General features: G+C 41.6%; 1 protein-coding gene across 1 annotated transcript in view; it reads left to right on the plus strand.

Annotated features, from left to right (window-relative positions):
- The window catches only part of PRKCH (protein kinase C eta), a 244,505-nt gene that overhangs the window by 117,029 nt on the left and 106,803 nt on the right, over positions 1–20,673 (plus strand). The window contains exons 3-7 of the mRNA XM_006161771.3: positions 5,910–6,060; positions 9,362–9,396; positions 12,901–12,989; positions 14,549–14,678; positions 18,112–18,239. Coding sequence (XP_006161833.1) covers positions 5,910–6,060; positions 9,362–9,396; positions 12,901–12,989; positions 14,549–14,678; positions 18,112–18,239 — 533 coding nt within the window. The remainder of the gene's footprint in view (positions 1–5,909; positions 6,061–9,361; positions 9,397–12,900; positions 12,990–14,548; positions 14,679–18,111; positions 18,240–20,673) is intronic.

Consider the following 20,673-nt stretch of genomic DNA (forward strand, 5'->3'; position numbering starts at 1 on the left):
TGTAGGGAAGAGTTTGTACTTTGGAGTTTGGACAGATCCAGCAATATAGAAGGTAAGATGATAATGAGAGGAAGATGGAAGGTCAGGGCCCTCTTCTTGTCATGGTGTGACTCAATAGAACTTTGGCACCATTTCAGATGGTCACATTCAGGAATTCTGATCTCCGGCAGTGGAGGCTGGAATGATGGGTGAGAATGGGCTCAGCTTTCATGGGTGATGTGAGTTGAGTCCACTCAGGAGAGTCAGCCTAATTACAAATTATTTTCCTCTCTCTTCTTGCTGATGTGATCATCCCATTCATTTGCAGGATGGTAGGTGTTTGTGTAGCCTGAGCTTCCTCAGAGGGAGCCAGATCTCTGATAAACACCTGTGGATAGCTTCTGTGGAGTCAGGTCTCATAGTACAGTGAGGCTAATCACTCTGTCTGAATTTGGAAATAACTATGAGTCACATAGGTAAGCTCCTTTAAAAAAACACAGAAGATTCTATACTATTCAGTGATGTGGGGGGTGGGGGTGACTTTCACTACTGTTTTTAATGACTAAAACCCTTCCTTGCAGCCCTTGTCACTGGTATTGGCAAAATTCCTGGAACCCTCTCCTTATCCTGGTTCACCAAGTTCTCCTTCCTCTTTTCCAAACAACTGCTAATCTCAGCCTGTTTATGAAATCTTCCTTAGCTAATCAGAGGACTAGATATGCAGCTTCTGTGATTCCCTGTTGACTCAACACCCACTAACATGCTCTCACTCACTGGTGGTATGTTCTTACTTTAAAGACTCATTCAAGTTACCTATGTGCTTAATCCATGTCCTCATCTTCTTTGTTGATATCGGGATTGTTTCAGTCAGGGACCCTCCGTGTTTTCATTTTTATGCATCATTCTTTGTACAGACAGTTCTGTGATCCTGTGGTTGCTTATTCAATGTGTTCGATAATAATTAAGCAGAATTCTCTTTTTACCTTATCTTACTGCTTTTCAAGAATATATGTAGAAGACAAAAACAGCATGTTTTCTGGTTCCTTCTTGACTGAGAACTTTTGGTTAACTTGAAGTTTTCCTGTTTGTTTTTCTCACAGCTGTTCCCTCACATGTGTACAAGTGATAAAACAAATATCTCAGGAAGAAGAAAAAAAACATTTGATAGTATTACTCAGTGGTTCAATAACAGTAAACAGAGTGTGGTGTCCTCACTTCTGTCATTGGCTGCTTGACCTCGCTTAACCTTCTCATTCATTTCTGTTTCCTCATCAGAAAGTTAATTTCCAGGGATATTGGGAGACCCAGTGTCAGTGAGGGACACAGTGTGGTGTGGTGTTTGTTACCCATAGAGCCCAAGGATACAATCAAGAGTGGAAGACATTGGTTAGTTCTGGCACCAGCTCCCTAGATGGAGCCTGAGCATGTTGTTTAATTTCTGTAGATGTTCAGGACCAGCAGTTGGCATAATGGCTATGTTGCTGGACTCCCGTGTAGTCAACTGCTGTTTGAGTCCCGGACCTGGTGGCTTAAACTCACGCCAGGCACGTGTGTGTGCATGCCCAAGATCCCAAGAGGAGAATGGAGGAGAAGGGATTGTAGTGTGGCCATCCCCCCTGGGGGGTAATTTCTCTCTGTCTGTCTCTCTGTCTGTCTCTGTCTTTCTGGCGAATGAATGCTCCCTATAGCAAAAACGTCTCAAAAATTTTTTTCTGTGGGTGTTCATTTCCTAGGTATTTATTCCTCTGCTAACCAATTAGATAATTGAATTAAAGACCCTTTTTTTTTTATCTCTAGAGCTCTACAGTGGTGGGAAATGAGGATTTTAATAATTATAATATGAGGGGACTTCAAAAAGTTTGTGGGTGAATGGAATTAAAGTACAAATTTATTTTGGCACAGAAGTTTTTGAAACCCATGCAAGTTTTTTCATAGTATGTATTTCAGTGAACTTTTTTTTTTGAGAGGTTTTGCCATAGGGCGCGTGTGCTCGCTAGACAGACAGAGAGAGACAGAGAGACAGAAAGTGAGAAATCACCCCCCGGGGGTATGGCCACGCTGCAATCCCTTCTCCTCCATTCTCCTCTCGGGATCTTGGGCACGCACACACACGTGCCCAGCGTGAGTTTTAAGCCACCGGGTCCAGGACACGAACCGTGGTCGACTATGTGGGAGTCCAGCGACATAGCCATTACACTAACTGCTGGTCCCTATTTCAGTGAACTTTTTGAAGATCCCTACATAAGCAACAGTTACTGCCTGCCAGGTATTTTTCTAATTATGTTATTAACTCAAGTCCTCAAAATGGCCCTAGGAGGAACATACTCTTACTCTTCTTGCTCTATTGATGAGGAAACTGAGGCATTAGAGGTTAAACAACTTACTCAAGTACCCCCCAGCTTGTAAGGAAAAATAGAAGGCATCACCCAGGTGCTAGATGCCCCCTCAACCTCTACCACTTCTTTTTGTCTCTCCTCGTCTAAAAACCTCAGGTGCCCAGCACAAGTTTGAGTCCAGCACAACTTTTTGCCAATGAAAACTCACCCTGGGGTAGTTTGGTGACTCCTTGTCACTTACACTTTTTACAGTTCTCAAAATAAGCATGAAATGACAACCAGTTTTTTATGGAATATAATTTTCGTTCAGAGCAGTTCATCGTCATTATGTTTGACATATTACTCTGTCGATAGATGGCTTTTCAAAACCATCTCCTGGTAGACACATGGGAAAGAATACTGGAGCAGGAGGAATGAAGTAGCTCAGGGCTCCAGGCCTGCCTACCTCTTGAGGCAGGAATGTGAATTTCCCTGCTGGGCACAGAGCCGGCTTCCTATTTACTTAGAGGAACTGGGTACCCCAGGAGCCAAACGGAGGTTGTGATGCAACTTTTGGCTGCAGAACATGTTAGAGTTGCCCAGCATGTCTGATTAAAATGTGATCTGAAAGATTTCTCAAAGCGCTAGTTGATTTAAAGCACAACAGGATTAAATAGTCTTTTTTGGTGCTTTTAACTCAGCCCTAAGTAAACAAGAGGCTGGTGCAAGCAATGAGGAAGCTCGCCTTGCACTGGGATTACCAAGTGGGGGTTGAGTTCCCAAGGCAGGTCAATAGAGTGCAGGCAAGAGCTTGCTTCCTGTTCATGGCATCAATCAAGAGAAAGGTGACAGCAAGACAGTGGAAGCCAGGGAGGCCCCAGTTTTCTTATATGATCAGATATCTTACAGATTCCCAGGTGTGCAAATGTGTTCGTGTGTGTGTGTTGATTTGATTTTTTAAACAGAAAGAGACACATGGGAAAGAATACTGGAGCAGGAGGAATGAAGTGTAGTTAGAGCCCATGACTATGTATGAGGCATGTGGGAGGCACTTGGGACAGAAGTGAAGGAGACATGGTCCCTAGTGTCTTAGGACAAAGGGCAGGATTGAGGTATACTCCAAAGCTGCTGTGGGAACAGAGGACAGGGGCATTTCACCTGGCTTCAGGGTTTTGAGGAAGCCACTTAGGCCCTGAGGAGGATAGGATAAATCTAAATTAACTAGTTGGGAAAAAAAAGAAAAAGAAGGAAGAGGTTCTTTCCAAGGCCAAAGGCAGGAGTGAAGGTATTGTGGTATAGCTGGCATGGTGGGAGTTCCAGGTAGTTTCTTCTAAGTCTTTCTGACTATAAGGAATCAACTGAGAATTTTCTCTCAGGGTGTGCTTCTGCCATGGCAATAGCTGTTAAGCAAACAAAGATAGGAGTCTATTCATGACACATTAAAAATGCAAGCGAGCTGACCTTTTAGCCAATCTTTATAGTTCTAAGGGATTAAATGCATATATTCTTGGTAATTAGACCCCTAGGGAGAATTTAATTTGCATCTAGGTATGATAAGTGTTTAGTAATTCAATCCATGTTTTGCTCTGTTCAGTATTGAGCTGGATTTCAGGATACTGTTAATACAGGCTAGATATAGTGTGATATTATTAGCCTAATTTAAAAAAGATATTTATTTATTCTGAGAGAGAGAGAGAGAGAGAAAGAGAAATAAGCACGCAGGTAGGCATTCCCAATAAAGTTCTCAAGCCACGATCTACGCCTAGCCAGCCTGGATTATGGGCATACGTGTGTATGCCTGGTGTGTACAACTAATTCCCAGGACACAAACCAGGGACCTTCCCAAGTAGATCTAGTTGCACTACCACTACACCATCTCTGACCCCCTATTAGCCTAATTTTACCATCTGCTGACAAAGGAACACTAAAATCTGTTCTCTTTGTGGTTACTAAACGACTGCTTGACGTATTGTGGAAGAGAGCAGTGTAGTGTGGTGGCGTCTGTTCTTACATGATGACCCTCATCTAAAATTGTAAGAACCTGTCAGGAATATAGATTATGATACTGTCCCCATTGGGGTCATGACAAGGGTATAGTTTATCTCCTTGTTGCAGAAGTGAAACTTGAGACCTTTGTCAAAATGGGTGCTTTAGCAGTCTTCTTGAGCATTCTGCAATTTAAGAGGTAGAACATGCCTTAGCTTCTGTTTTCTACCTGTCCATCTTGGATAGGGTTGGACATCTTGCCATGCTTATTGGCTGTTTGCATTTGTATTTCCATGAATCACTGTTCACATGCTGTGCCCCAGTTTCACTGAATTGTTCATCCTTTTTCTTACTGGGTTCTACATATTGTAAATAGTAACCCCATTATGTGCTCCAAACCTCTTTCCCCCCAGCTTGTTTCCTTCAACTTTCTGTTTTTTTCTGTTTTGTCAGATAGAAGTTTAACTTTCTTAAAGTTGCAAATCTGTGAATCTTTTATGGCTCTATTCTCCTGTGTTCTTTATTTTTCTATAATTTCTTCCTTAACATGTATTTCTGAATATTTTAGAAATCTTCTATTTCTGACAGGCCTTTATTCCCAGATAATTCTCGTGTGATTTCTTAAAATTTATTTATATCAGTGATTAGTTTAAAAGCATATCGGGACTGTAAAATTTATTAATCATAAATATGTTTACATAAGAAAAATTCTATTATAATTTTGTGGGAGACATGATTTACTATCTTTAGATAGCATATAATTTTTAGAATCTTCAGATTAGGAGCTATTGTTTTAAAAATGTGAAGTTAAAAGGGAACATTGGGGGCCAACATGTGACGTGATGGTTAAGGCGCTGATCCCACATGGCCAACTCTGTGGTTTGAGTCCCATACCAGGTAGACCAAAAATCACTCTGGGCACATGTGGCCAAAATCCCAAGAGGAGAATGGAGGAGAAAGGACTGTGGCCTGGCCATCCCTGGGGGGTAATTTCTTACCTTCCCTTTCTTTCTGTCTCTCTCCTGTGGGCACACTTGCTCTGTGGTGAAAATATTTAAAAAAGGAACATTGAGGACCAGTTGGTGGGGCAGTGGCAGTAATGCAGCTGTATCCACGTGAGAAAGGCTCTGGGTTTGTATCCTGGGACTTCCTGAGCATGACAGATGTGCACCTGGCATGTACCACGGGCACTTCCCTCTTTCATCTTTTGAGGGAAGCAGAATTAAAGGAGAAGAATAGTGAGAATCCCTTTTTCATCAGCCAGTGGTTTCAGCTCATACGTAGGCCTGAAGTCCCAGACATCTAGTCACTAGACAGGGGCTCAGAGACCATGTTAATGTCACATCCTAGAGCCTCAGAACCCTGTGAAGCCTGTGGTTGGTGTTGGGGAGATTGGCCCAGAATAGACAGACATAACCAGGCAGTGTGTGTCTGAAGGGTTCACACAGGCATTACCTTAGACAGTAAAAATCTTAGGGTCTTTAGGAAGGAATGATACTTTTCTGGGGTGTTTTGGATCTTGAAGAAAGAAAAAATAATTTGGGGAGTATTTGATCTATCATACTTTCTATATATTAAGCGGCTAGATTCATCACACGTTTATCTTTTTTCCTTTCTTTTTATCTATAGCTACTCTCCAGAGAGACCGCATCTTCAAACATTTCACCAGGAAACGCCAAAGGGCTATGCGAAGGCGAGTCCACCAGATCAATGGACACAAGTTCATGGCCACATACCTGAGGCAGCCCACTTACTGCTCACACTGCAGGGAGTTTATCTGGTAAGAGGCTCCCTGGCTTCCGGCCTCCTCACAGCTTCTCTCTATAGCGGTTTCCTCCGGTTATGTTTATTATTCTTATTCCTCTGGTTGTTTTAGGAGAAAGCACTATTGTTATATATCATTTTAGGATCTGATTTTTACCTCTTATTCTCAATGTTGACCTAGTAATTTTCATCTCCATTGCAAAACATAACCAAAAAACTAAATATTTACAGATTCGAGTTTTAGATATTACACCTTAAATATTTCTTTTCTGAATTCACTGGGACCAACACATTTAAAACATTTTAAAATTTATGATTGTTTTTTGATTCTGGGATATTTGCATATATACATATAAAATAAGATGTGATGTCTTTGGGGTGGGAACTCACGTCTTAACACAAAATTCATTTCTGTTTTATATACATTCTGTACACATGACCCGAAGGCAATTTCATACAACATTTTTTGTATTGCATTGTTTTGACTGTGACCGATCACGTGCGGTCAGGTGTAGAACCTTCCACTTATAGCATCATAGAGATGCTAAAAAATGTTTGGATTTTTGGAGCATTTCAGATTTTTGGATTAGGGATACTTAATCTGCATTTCTCTTTCTCTCTCTCTCTCTCTCTTTTTTTTTTTTGGTAAAAGTACAAATGACTCATGAACAGGTCAAAAAGCATAAATCAGAGAGAGATGCTAATCAGTAAATAGATAATCAGCCCCTGAGCAATAAAGAAAAATCAAAAGGATTACTTTTAAGAAGGCATGAATCATGCAAGGAGTTATGGAAATTAGTTGTTGCAAGAAAACTAAGCGCACAGTAGTCTGCATCCCCGTGGTGTGCAAACTGAAGGTAATCACCTTCAGTGATCATATACTGTAATCTAATCCCTGGCAATTAGGAACCAAGAGCATTAAAAGTTGAGAAATCTTCGAGATCTAGGGCACTCTCACCGTACGTTCAACTGAAGCTTAAATTTCAGTGGGAAATCTATAATGTAAAAGAAAACAAGAAATGACAGTAATAATTATCTTTAGAGTCAACAGTATTGGGAAAGAAAAGAAGAAAATATGCCCTCACATGTCTGCGTGTGTAGATACACACTCCCTTCTCAAAATGAGAAAACACGGTGTGGTCACATGAAAGGGATCCTTGTTTTTGTTATAAACTTTAATCATTTTGTTTAACGAAACAGAAGCACTTGGTTCCCTCTTATTTCTGAATATTGATCTGTTACTTTCGGCTTTGTTTTCTGTGATTACTTTGGATCCGAAATCTTTTAGCAGTCAGAGTCCAGGGTCAGTGTTTCTGGCATTTTGAATGTAGGCTAGAGTTCTGAAGCCCAGTGTTGGCTGCGGATATGAAGCCTACAATTGTGTCTTAACATTCGTAGTCTTTAGGAAGAAATTTCTGACCTTTGCTTCTGAGAATTGAGCAGCACCAGCCTCTCAGAGCCCATGCTCCCTCTTGCAGCACTCTAGTTAGCCACAGTCCCACCCCTCGCAGCGGTTTGTCAACTTGAAGAGTATCTGCTCATTGCTGGTTGTTTCCGGTCACACTGTTCTGGCTCTCCTCCTGTGTGCCCTGCCTGGCTCCCCTCTGTGGCACAGCTCTGACCTCAGCTGACATTCGTAATGGAAACTTATTTGATAATTTCACTTGATTTTTCCATCAAGAAAACATTAAGTCCCCCCCCCCCCCCCCCCCCCCCACCCCCCAAAACACCCCCAGCAAGCACAGCCTATAAGTCTGTTTCTCTCACACACACACAGACACACACACCCACTCACACTCTCACTGCAAATATTGTGTTTGTATTTTATATACATGGTTAAGACTGTGGACTCTGGTGTTCAATCTTATCACCAAGTAAATGTGTCAAGTTATATAACCAATCAGTACCTCCCCATTTGTGAATAGAGATACCCGCTTAATTTTGCTTACATATTAAACTTTTTGAGTCAAGCAGTGGTGCAGTGGTTAGTGCACCTAGACTCAGGTGAGAAAAGCCCTGAGTTTATGTTTCAGGACTCCCTGGGGCACTTGGGAGTGTCCAGACCAGCTGAGACTGGGAGTGGACTGAGGCACAGGACCTTTGGGGCACCTGCCTCTGTCTTTCTCCTAAAATAAATGAATAAGTAAACTAAGAAACAAACAAACAAACAAAAGCCCTAGTATATAGTAAACTTTGTTTATAGTATACTTAAAGTGCTCTGTCCTAAGCACTTTATGTCATTAATTCTTACTCTCTTTGTGATAAACCTATGAAGTAGGTTCTATCATTGTTATTCCCTTTTATAGCAATGGCTCAAAAAAGTTAACTATCTGCCCCAAATCACCCCATCAGGCCACCTGGTTCAGAGACTGTGCTTTTTTTATTTTAAAGATTTTTGCCATAGGGTATGTGCACTCTCCCGAGAAAAGCAGAAACAGTGAAAGGGAAAGTGAGAAATTATCCCCCAGAGGGGATGGCCATGCCTCAGTCTGTTCTCCTTCATTGTCCTCCTGAGATTTTGGGCATGCATGCACTCATGCCCAGTGTGACTTTTAAGCCAGTCAGGGACTCAAACTGCTGTCAGCCCTATGGAGACCATAAGTACTACGCCACCTGCTGGCCCCAGAGTCTGTGTTTTTAATCGTTTTAGGTGTGCTTCCTTGTCTGTTTTTTGTGAGAAATAGATGAAGGAGCGTATATCAGCTGCTTGGCCCAGTGCCTGGCACATTCTCCGGGCTTAGTAAATTATAGTCTTTGTTAATGAGACTAAAAATATCGCCTCCATCCATTGAATAAATTAGGGGAGACAAGACTGAAGCTGGAGATACTAAGGGCATCTTGGGAAAACACCTCGCTCCTGTAGACTCCCAGGGATGATATGAGCAAAGGAGGGAAGGGGGCAGATGCCTGATCGGACAGCTGCAGTGGACTTATCCATGTACCGCCACACATGTGCCTGTTCCTTTCTACTTCAGAATCTGTACTTTTTTCTGTGTATGTGAGAGAGAATAAGGTGGTGGAGTCACTTTTCAGGCTGAGGCTCCATCACACATACAGATGAGGGTGTCTTTTAATTGAGGACTTAAGGTAGGTGGAATGGGAATTGTAGTTACCCAGCCATTGCTGTCATCTGGCCTTCTAACCCTTCAGATAAGTGTCTCATTAACAAAAAGCACTCAAAAAGCACATCATTTTTGCTTCTTCCCTGAAATTGTGTTTTTCATGAAGGACTGGGAGATGAAATCTGTTTTCTTTAAGGAGGGTTATTGGTGAAATATGTGACGGTTGGTAATTTTTTTCTCTATTGTCCTTAACAGGGGAGTATTTGGGAAACAGGGTTACCAATGCCAAGGTAAGAAAACATTTTTAAAACTTTAAGTTTTCTATGTTAAAAACTGATTATACCAAGAGAGAATAAAATACAATCCCATTACTATTGTCAAAAAATAACTCTGTGGGTCAAAGGGACCCATATATTTATAACTTTTTGGTTATATCTTGACTATATATTAGATAGTATATAGAGAATGTTTTTATTTCTGAAACCAGGATGCCTAATGAAGTTTAATTGTTTCAAGTTTTGTCTCTGCAATAACATGAATATACTAAAATGTAATGACATTTTGTGAACGTACCCCTACATCCTGAAGATAAATTTCTGCTTTTTTGTTTTGTTTTGGTTTTGGTTTTTAACTTTTGCTATAGGGCATGTGTGCTTGCGGGCAAGGGACAGCAGAGAGAGAAAGAGAGAGAGAGCAAACAAGTGAGCGCAAAAGAGAGGGAACGTGAGAAGTCACCCCAGGGGGATGGCCACACTGTAAACCCCTCTCCATTCTCCTCTTGGAATTTTGGGCATGCATGCACATGTGCCTAGTGTGTTTTACAAGCCATCGGGTCCAGGACTTGAACCACAAAGTTGGCCATGTGGGAACCAACACTTTAACCACTATACCACTGGCTGGTCCCAAATTTCTATTTTTGACAATTTCATTGTCAATATTGGTGAAAAGTAGCAGTGCCTTTTTTCTATTTAGGAAATAGAAGCTAATCTTTAAGTTTTTTTCTTTTATTATTTTTTTTGATTTTCAAAAAAATGGGAGAAGTGTTCAAAGATAATGATTTTTTTCAATTGTTATGCATTATTGATATTTGATTTTCCAAATCCTGAGATAACTTACTAATGCTCTGGTAGAATTAGAATGTAATAAAATGGGAGGAATGAAGAAGGCCCTTCCTTGGGTGGTTTAGCCAAGCTGGTTGGGGCCTGCCTTTTGTTTGGGGCCTCTTATTTTTGGCTTGTACATCATTGCATTGTTTATACATATGGAACCCATCCTCTGGATTTTCACACTAGATCATCGACAAAGTAGCATTCCATATCTGAGAGTGTTAGTCTGCATGCAAATAAGGAAATATCCTGACTTCTTTTCTGGAGGAGACAGGGTGAAACATCATTTCTTTTAAAAGAACTGAATAAGACACATTCTTGGATCTAATTTTGACTTTAATAGGTATGAATAAGTCTATGGAGTTGTCCAATTTTACAAATAAATATATAGTCAATATGATAGCAATAATTGACCAATATACCATTCATCTCAGTCCCATATAAGAAAATATAGTTCACAAATCAGAACTGTTGTTAGTTTTGGGCCTGGGCCTTTACTGTACATGGATATGCCCCATGGTCCACTCTGGTTCTGCACCTTCCAAATTAGGTTGAGAACTCTCTATGGACAGGATTATAGTTTTGAGTTTAAAGTACGTGATTTATCATGTTGTTGTTGTTATTTTATTTTCACCTTTGCCTAGAATGCCAGCATATTTGATATTGGTCAGGAGGCATGAAGACACCACTTTGTTGGTATTTTACGAAGGACTGTAAAACCAAGTGAATAGTTGCTAATGCTGATCAAAAACAAACTAGAGTAGATATTTCAGTTAAAGCAGATTTCAGAGCAAGAAGAAGCATCAGGGATATAAAGGGCAATAATGGGACCAGCAGTTAGCGTAATGGCTATGTTGCTGGACTCCCATGTAGTCGAACGCAGTTTGAGTCCCAGACCCGGTGGCTTAAACTCATGCTGGGCGCATGTGCGTGCATGCCCAAGATCCTGAGAGGAGAAAAGGGAGGAGAAGGGATTGCGGCGTGGCCATCCCCCCTGGGGGGGTGTGATTTCTCGCTTTCTGTCTCTCTGTCTCTCTCTGTCTCTCTGGTGAGCGCACGCGCCCTATAGCAAAAACCTCTCTTAAAAAAAAAAAGGGCAGTAATAAAGAGGTCAGCTCTCTAAGAAGATATAACCATCTTTAACATGTGTGTGTGTGTGTGTGTGTGTGTGCACGCCCCAAATCCTGAGAAGGCAGTGTAGGAGAAGGGATTGCGCTGTGGCCATCCCCTCTGTGGGTGATTGCTCACTTTCCTGCCCCCGTCTCTGTGTCTTTTTCTATCTCTCTGCAAGTGCATATGCACTATGGTAAAAATCTAAAGAAAAAAAAAGGATGAAAACAAGAAAGAAAAATATAAAAAAGATCTAAGATAAATTATTAAAGATTTCATTTTGGGAAGCTAGAGAAAGAAGAAAAACTTAAGCCTAAAGAAAGCAAAAGAAAAAAAAATAAATTAGAGCAGAAATCAGTGAAGTTGAAAACTGTAGAACAATAGAGAAAATCCATTAGACAAAAAGCTCTTTCTGTGTAACTATCAATCAGATTGATAAATCTCTGTCCAAGTTAACTATGAGAAAACCAGCATAAGGTCTTTTGGGTGAAGGATGGTTTTAAGAATCCCTCATTTGAAAAGACCAGTTCTCTGGGCACTTCCAATTTGGTTCTCCTGAAAATTTAATCTGATGAAAGCTGGGTTTGTTTTAAGATAGAGCACTGTTTATTGACATGTCACCTGCCTTTCTGTATTTAATCTAAAACTTTCCATATGTCTTGAAAGTTCTTAAAATGATGTATATTTTTGTACCGCATCATTGCATATGTTGATCCTTTAATGACAAGCTCAACTCCATCTGTACTATGTCAGTTGTCTAGATGAAAATGAAAAGAAAACATTATTCAGAAAGTCAGAAAGTTCTAAGTATTCAAACAATTAATTAAGTCATTTGGCAACTATGTATTGAATGTCTATTCTGCTCAAGGCATCATTTGGAAATTCTGAGGGCATTATGAGGCTGTGTGTGGAAGGTTTGAAGTGAAGAGCCCGGCTAAGGAGTGTGGGAGGTCAGAGGGAGAGATGATTTTAATCTATTGTAGAAGTGGGGAAGAGGGTCATGTTATTTCCATAGAAGAGATATGTTTGGAATTGTAAACTTCCAGCTTAGTTGATAGGCAAAGAGGATGTCTTGGGGTTAGGGAATGGCATTGACAGTGTGTCAGAGAGGCTTGTTCCAGGAGGAGCAACTATGAATAGTTCATTTTTATTGGAATACATAGGATCTGAGGAAGAAAGATAAATGGTTGGGGGTAGCCGCTGGATGGCTTGATACCTGGTTGGGAAATTTGAAATCTGTGGATTGACAGTGAGAAGTCATTGGATGGTTTTCAGTCATGGGGAACAGAAGACCAGAATCGTGTTGTAGAAAGAGTCCCTGGTGGTCCATGCAGGGTAAAATAAAATTAGGATTTCCATACTCTTAGAGCACGATGATGGATAGTTTGATCATGCATAAAGGTCTGTGTTAGGATGAGGACAAAGGACATTGGAAGGATGAGAGCCCTGGCTGCCATCATGTGGACCAGCCATTCAAGTCACATCGCATTGGTATGGTATAGCCCTTATGGACTCTGCTGATATAAGCTGGACTGTGAGCCTCTGATAAATGCATAATTGCTGAATTTAATTTCCTAGTGTGCACCTGCGTCGTCCATAAGCGCTGCCATCATCTAATTGTTACAGCCTGTACTTGCCAAAACAATATTAACAAAGTGGATTCAAAGGTAAGAGGATAGCAGATTGCTGATTAAGCACTGGCTCTTGTTTATGTGTGTGAGTGTGTGTGTGTGTGTGTGTGCATGTGTGTGCATGCGCATGTATGCACACATAACCCACCCCCTCTCTCCCTCTCTACCTGTCTCCTTTTCTTTTCCCCAACTTCTCTTTCCTCACCACCTTCAACTTCTCTCCTATATTCTTTAAAGCATATAGTGATATTAGAATAGAAATTTCTCTCCTTTTTTTGTGTTACAGCATTTATATTTTTGTGCTTGTATAGCATGACTTGTCCTTGTGAGGACCCTATTAGTGGTCAGCTGGGGACAAGCTATATGGAACAGTTCTACTAATTCAGAGAGAGCTTTGGTGGAATGAAAGGGGCCCTGAGCTTGGCATTTGATGACCTGGATTTAAACATAGGATCCAGCCTCTCTTAGCTATCTTCTTTGTGAGCTCAGGCAAGGCCTGTACCTCTCTTTGTCTCAATATTAAAACAGAACCAGTACTTCCCTCATGCTGTTTTCTTGAGGGTAAGCAAGACAGGATTGATGTGACAAGTATGCTATTAACTATAAATTGTGCTTCCTAAGAGACCGTGGGCCTCCTCCAGCCACTTTAGACATTTCGGGGAAGGAGGATGAATATCTGTATGTAAAAGCTAGAGCTTCATTCTTATCCATCTCATTGCACTTAGCTGAAATAGGGGCCCTTTTCAAATCTGGAGGTAGAAGGTAGCTAGAGCATTGTTGACAATTATCAGTGGCTCTGCAGATTCAGTATGAGGTCTGCTTCGGGAGCTCAGTGGTCTTTATAGCAGATATATAGGATTGTAAAGGAGTATACATAGGAGTATGAGTCATAGCTTTTATGAGAAAAAGACCACAAAAGCATCAAGAGGAGTAATAATTGCCCTACTCCTTATCACGTATTTTATCTATTGTTATTGCTTTAAATTGGAATGTAAACTACAGAGCATATGCCTTGTGTAATTAATTGCTGAAAACAGTATGTGAGATTAAACCAGGACCTTTGAGCTCAGATGGTCAGAATACAAATGCCAGGCAAAAACTGGACTTGCTGAATAAGATACCAATTTAAACATAAATTCCTTCTGTGGTTCATTGTCCTCTGGTGCTTTCTTCTTTTGTTTCCCTGTGACATGATTTCTTAAAGAATTTGTGGTAACAGCAAGTACATATAGTTTATAAAAGACTCATTTAATCCTGATGTCAAAATGCTCTAGAAAATAGACATGGTGTGAGGGGGTTGTAAAGGAGAGAAATACAGCCTGAATATGAAAGATGAAACAAAAATCTTAATTTATATTTATCTTCCCAAATGATGAAAGATCTAAAACACATTCCATGTTTCTGTCTTTTTTATTTGAAAAGTCTGTGTCTGGCTAGTAGGACCTGAGTAATTAATTGGAGCTCAGTGTGGTAAAATAATATACCCAGCTCAGGTGTCACAGTAACACTTTGCCTTTGGTGGGCTCCTATTACAATTTTTACAAAAGATGTAGCTGTGAAATTTTAGCTCTTGTCCTCTTATTTCCTTTTTACAGATTGCTGAACAGAGGTTTGGAATCAACATCCCACACAAGTTTAGCATTCACAACTACAAAGTGCCAACCTTCTGTGATCACTGTGGCTCTCTGCTCTGGGGGATAATGAGACAAGGACTTCAGTGTAAAAGTGAGATGCTAGGGTACTGGGTAGCCGTTTCTTCATGGGAACATTATGTCATAAGCTATCAGAATTCTACAGAGTCAGAATCTGACCTAGGACTGATGGTTTTAGATGCGCTATAAATTAACATCTTAGTAGTTGTGCGTTTTTGTGTCTCTTGTCAGGTATTGCAAAGAGAATTACATGTGCTCCCCAAATTTACTAATCTAATCATGAAACATTAAGTCAAATGTGAAATTCAATAATATAGCAAAAGTAACTATTATCTATTATCTATTGCTGAGTACAGACTAGAGATTGTGTGTGTGTGTGTATGTATATATATATATATATATACACATATATATATACATATTTTGGAGAGGTTTTTGCTATAGGGTTCGTGCACTTTCAGAAAGACAGAGAGAGACAGAAAGTGAGAAATCCCTCCCCCGGAGGGATGGCCGTGCTGCAGTCCCTTCTCCTCCATTCTCCTCTTGGAATCTTGGGCACACATGCACACGTCCCCGGCCTGAGTTTAACCTACCGGGTCCGGGACTCAAAGTACAGTCAACTACATGGGGAGTCCAGCGACATAGCCATTACAACAACTGCTGGTCCTGAGATTGTATATTTTAATAGTTATTTGAAAGAGGAAAAGATAGGATCTTGGTCAGAAATGGAAGATGGTAGGAGATGAGATGACTAAAGATGTTGGTTTATGAATAAGAACTGGTGAAAGAGTAGGTCTGATAACTTCTTAGAAATAAACAGAAATTGATTTGCCAAACCATAATGAGAGCTGCTCAGGGTCTTCTGAAAGAGTGCCCTGAGAGATTCGAGGAGGAGCAGGAGAGAAAGACTCTTAAGCTTCAGTTGCGGGATTGCATTCACTCACTACATCTAGTGGAGTCAGAGTTTGGAGATTTTGCATCAGGAAAGGCTCTCAGGTGGGTGAGGGCTGGTCTCTCTCCTATTAGGAGTTGGGGAACTGTTGGCCTTAGTAATCTCTCATTGAGATGTAACGATCTGGCTGTCACAGAGTGCACCTGAAGCTTTATCAGACACATCTGGAGTCATGAAGTAGAGTTGGCCTGAGCACAACCCGACAACTTCTGTTGAGAGCTTTGACTGACCGAGCTTGCTTCTGTCAACAAAGAGGGGCCAGTCCCAGCTGGCAGTAGTAGTACACACCACAGGCTGTTGCTTGGCAGGTTGAGGCCCTGACAGAGGGGCCCAGATTTGATTCTCAGCCCACCCTAAAAAGCTGAATGTAGTACATGCCTGTGGTCCTAGCTACTCAGAAGGTTGTGGCAGGAGGAATATTTAATGGTGACACCTTGCCTTGAAGGAAAAAGGAAAGAGGGGCCGGCAGGTGGAGTGATGGTTAAGGGCTCTGAACTCCCCCATTATTAACCACAGTTTGAGTCCCGGACCTGGCAACTTGCTTTCTCACCCCTGCCCCCAACTCTGTCCCTCTCTGGTCAAATTAAAATAAATAAATAAATAAAGTTAAATAAAATAATTAGAAAAAAAAAAACAGGAAAGAAAGAGCAACTCACACACCAACAAAGAAAGCAGTCTTTTGTCTTCTGTGTTTCTTGAACACCATTTATGAGTTTTTATACATCCCAAACAGCAGTAAGGACATGTATGACTTCTAGGACTTTGGTTCAGGTGCTGCTTGATGGGCTCACCTGGGTATGGGTTCCCCAGGTACACATCACTTTCTCCTCTCTCGTGGTTGGTGCAGGGCCACGTGTAGGGCTCACCTGCACTCTTCTTGTCTCTGGTGGTCAGACGGTAGCATACCCACAGTGATCTGGCTCCTGTAATTGCTTTCATGTCACGTGATGGTTATGAAAGGCCACTGTAGGCTTGTTTATCTCCATACCAATCTTACTGAGAGAGGTAAATTTCCCATGAAGCTAACGAAATTTAAGCCTCAGGGCTTCTCTTTCACAAGGGTACCTTCCAAAGCTCTCCACTTGATTTGATTTTTTTTTTTAAGTTTATTTATTTCTTCCATGAGCAAGTAAGAAAGGTGGCAGGAGAAAGAGACAGACAGAGGGACAGTGCTCCCAAAAGTATCTTCATGCCTCAGCCTCAGCCATCCCTGGATAATGAGCACCCATGTGTCTGGTGTGTTCAGGGAGAGGTGTGGGAGCAAACCTAGGACCTTCCCACGTGGGTCAGTCTCTCAGAGCATTGCATTACCTCTGCACGACTGTCCAGTTCCAGTATTTTTCTCAAAGAAGACCTTTTAAATTACATTCAGGCCGCACAAAACTTGGATCTGTGAGTGCTTTCAAAGATGGACTGACTCCTTGAACAGATTTGTTGCTTGCTGCTTTGGTTCTGTCTCCTACTAGCAGGGTCCACGTCAAGAAATCATATCAGGGGACCAGCAGTTAGCGTAATGGCTATGCTGCTGGACTCCCATGTAGTCGACTGTGGTTTGAGTCCCAGACCCGGTGGCTTAAACTCACGCTGGGCGTGTGTGCGTGCGTGCCCAAGATCCCAAGAAGAGAATGGAGGAGAAGGGATTGCGGCGTGGCCATCCCCCCTGGGGGTGATTTCTCGCTTTCTGTCTCTCTTTCTCTGTCTTTCTGGTGAGCACACGTGCCCTGTAGCAAAAACCTCTCCAAAATAAATAAATAGATAGATAGATAGATAGATAGATAGATGAAACCATATCAGATTTTTTTTCTCTGATGAAACCTCAAATCCTTCATCATCTCAAATTATCTTCCCGCATACCAGGAACTTAGCTTGCCTGGGTCGCCTCTTCCTTTGACCTTAAAAAAGTTTGCTCTAACCTTCAAAAAGTGTTAGTAGTTGTTGCCTCCCCCCTCACCCGCTCCGCTCACCGAAGCAGTTAGAACCACAGGCTGAGAACAAACACTGAGAACCACAGCCCCACCGGATGCTGCGAGGGCCAGCCAACCCCAACAATACCCAGAAAGCTCCCGGTAGGGGTTGTTCTCACAGAAACCTTGTTTCCATTCTGTCTGCACAGAGATCTATATATGTGGCATTTCGACTGCTACCTTTTATTGCCTTGTGGAGAGATAGAAGGCAAAGCCTTGTCAGTTGACATGCTTCTTTGTTATTTAATTGGCTGTGAATTGTCGCTATGATGAAGGTTTTACTTTTCACAGCAGATTATGCTGTTAAGTCAGCAGTGATTGTTACATGTGGGTTAGACAAAGGTGTTTCATCAAATCCTAAAGAGAAAAACGTATTTGAAATCTATTATTCTTTAGGATGCCAGGGGTTTTGCTTCTGTACAAAACAGAAATAGCTAGAATGTCAAGAATCGTTAGTGCGAGTTTAATTTTATGAGAAGATGACATTGTTCAGTTTGTGTCACCCCTTTGTCATACTCTCTCAGGTTATTCAGCATCTCGGTTGCAGCACACACTGACTTGGTTCCTTTCTATTTTCTTCTTCCCTCTAGTATGTAAAATGAATGTGCACATTCGATGTCAAGCGAACGTGGCCCCTAACTGTGGGGTGAATGCAGTGGAGCTGGCCAAGACCCTGGCAGGAATGGGTCTCCAACCTGGAAATATTTCTCCAACCTCGGTGAGACTTCCTTTCCTCATGTGTTGTCATTTAGAAGTTGTTCAGACGTGGGGAGTTGGAATAGGAGTAGGTGCCGTCAGCAAAGTTCTTCATCTCAGCAAATACAATCAGCAGATTTATTGCATTTTAAAAGAGTGTGCTGTCCCACAAATTAGATTCTATGTCTAGTGGTATGATGAGAAATTATGAACACACAGATATAGCAGGCAGCAGGAGAAAGGTGGCTCATGCTTATGGTTGGAGACCAGACAGGACGGTTGGCCAATATGTATGGGCTTCAAGGTCCTCATGTCCAAAAAGGTTGAACTTGGACATCTCTGAGGTCCAACATAGCCCTGAAATTCAACAGTTTGCAGTTCTTGTTATGGATGGTGAATTTCTCTCTCATTCAGCCACCCGCAAGAGTTCTGTCCTCCGGCCTCCGGGAAGTGAGTGAAGTTGTGTTGATTGCTGTGGACATGCAATCTCCGCAAGTGCCCTCCACCTACTGTCACCTGTTAGAGCCTTGGTCACTTCCCAGGCCCAGGTCTTACGGCTACCTACCTGGCCAGGGTCTGCAGAAAATAGCCTGGGAAATAGCCAGGACTATGGCTGTGAGATTGAAATGTGTAGATTGAAAATTTCAGACTTAACCTCTAAAGACTCTCCAGATACTTAGGAAGGGAAGTGCAATCACTTTGAGGTTCTGAGTAATCTAGAAAATGTCAGCACTAACCACCCCATTTTCTTTTTACTGAAAGGCTTCTCTTTAGTGGATAGGGGTGTTGTATTGACAGTGTGTTTCTTGATTTCAAGGAGGCACTGGAAATGCCCATCAAGTCTGTCTTGTGGGCAGACAGGCAAGATGCAGACATGGTGAGAGGGGTTTCTAATGTATGAGGCAGCTGTTCTCAAAAAGTAGAGATTACAGATTTCAGCTTCAGCCAAGGCTTGTAAAATACAGTGGGATAAGTTAGGCCATATGACAAAATTTCTAGCAATGGGCGGTGACACTTGTCATCTGAACAAGTATCTTTAACATGATGATATTTAATAGTGAGAAAGCAAAACTTATCAAAAGAAAAGCTTTTTTTTTTTTTTCCAAAAGATAGAGAAACGGTAGCTTAAAGTTGTCTACCCAGTGCAAACCTGACTAGTGGAAGTATTTAAGTGAAGGAAGTGAAATTCAATCAGGCACAACTTTTCTTTTTCTTTTTTTCTTTCTTTTTAAAAATTTGCTATAGGGACCATGCGTGAGAGAAAGAGAGAGAGAATGAATATGCATGAATGAATGAATGAATGAGAAAGCACCCCCTGGGGGGGCATTTGGCCATGCTATCCTCTTTTCTCCATTCTCCTTTCGGGATTTTTGGGTATACACACATGCATGCAGCTGTCATGTTTTTTAAACTGCAGGGTCCAGGACTTAAACTAAGCAATTGGCCATGTAGGATCCAGCTACCTTAACCACCATGCCACCAGCTGGCCCATGTGTGTACAGTTTCTACTAAGCTAAATGGTCAAAAGCTCTAGGATATTTTATTGTTATCTAGTGGCAGTTTACCTTATAAATGTCTCAAGGTGGGCATCGGCAGAAGTCACTTGCCTTTGGGAAATCTCTTCCCTGTGAAGGGCAGGCACATTCACCCTGGGATAGAACTGGAGAGTATACCGAAGTGCCATATTTATGTAGTTCAGAGTGGTGAAACTGGAACTCTCATTACTCTAGTGAGAGTGTAAATTGGTCAGTCTTTATCGAAGGCAAATTGGCCCTGTACCAAATGTCTTCAAAATGAACACTTTGGCCCAAGGAATTTCATTTTCAGGAAGTTGTCTTGGGAAAATAGATGGTGATGATAATGACCACACAGCTTCAGCTTGTTAAATATGCCAGACACCGAGCTAAGTGCCCCAGAGCCTTCATTCATTCACTCATAAGTCATGTATCAGATGCTTTTACCTCCTCTTTTTTGGAAGAGGAAACTGAGGCAGGGTGAAACCGGGTAGGAACATTGCTCAAAGTCACAGGTTAGCTTGCATAGCTGTTGTTCGAACCCAAGCAGCCAGCTTCAGGGTCTGGGCTGTTAATCCCACTGTTTTGAATATTTGCATGTAAGTTTGTTCACTGTGGTGTTATTATGGTTGAAAAATAGAAGATGACCTGTATTTTTAATAGCAGGGGGATTAGTAAGTAAATGATCATATAGCCATAAAATGGAATATTAAACAGCCCTTTTTTTTTTTTTTTTTTTTTTTTTTGAGAGAGAAGTTTTCGCTATAGGGTGTGTGTGCTTGCCAGGCAGAGAGAGAGACAGAAAGCAGGAAATCACCCCCTGGGGGGATGGCCACGTTGCAATCCCTTCTCCTCCATTCTCCTCTCAGGATCTTGGGCACGCACGCACACACACCCATCGTGAGTTTTAAGCCACCGGGTCTGGGATGCAAACTGCGGTCA

The sequence above is a fragment of the Tupaia chinensis genome, unplaced genomic scaffold, assembly GCF_000334495.1.
Source record: "Tupaia chinensis unplaced genomic scaffold, TupChi_1.0 Scaffold138921_1, whole genome shotgun sequence".
Classification (NCBI taxonomy): Eukaryota; Metazoa; Chordata; class Mammalia; order Scandentia; family Tupaiidae; genus Tupaia; species Tupaia belangeri.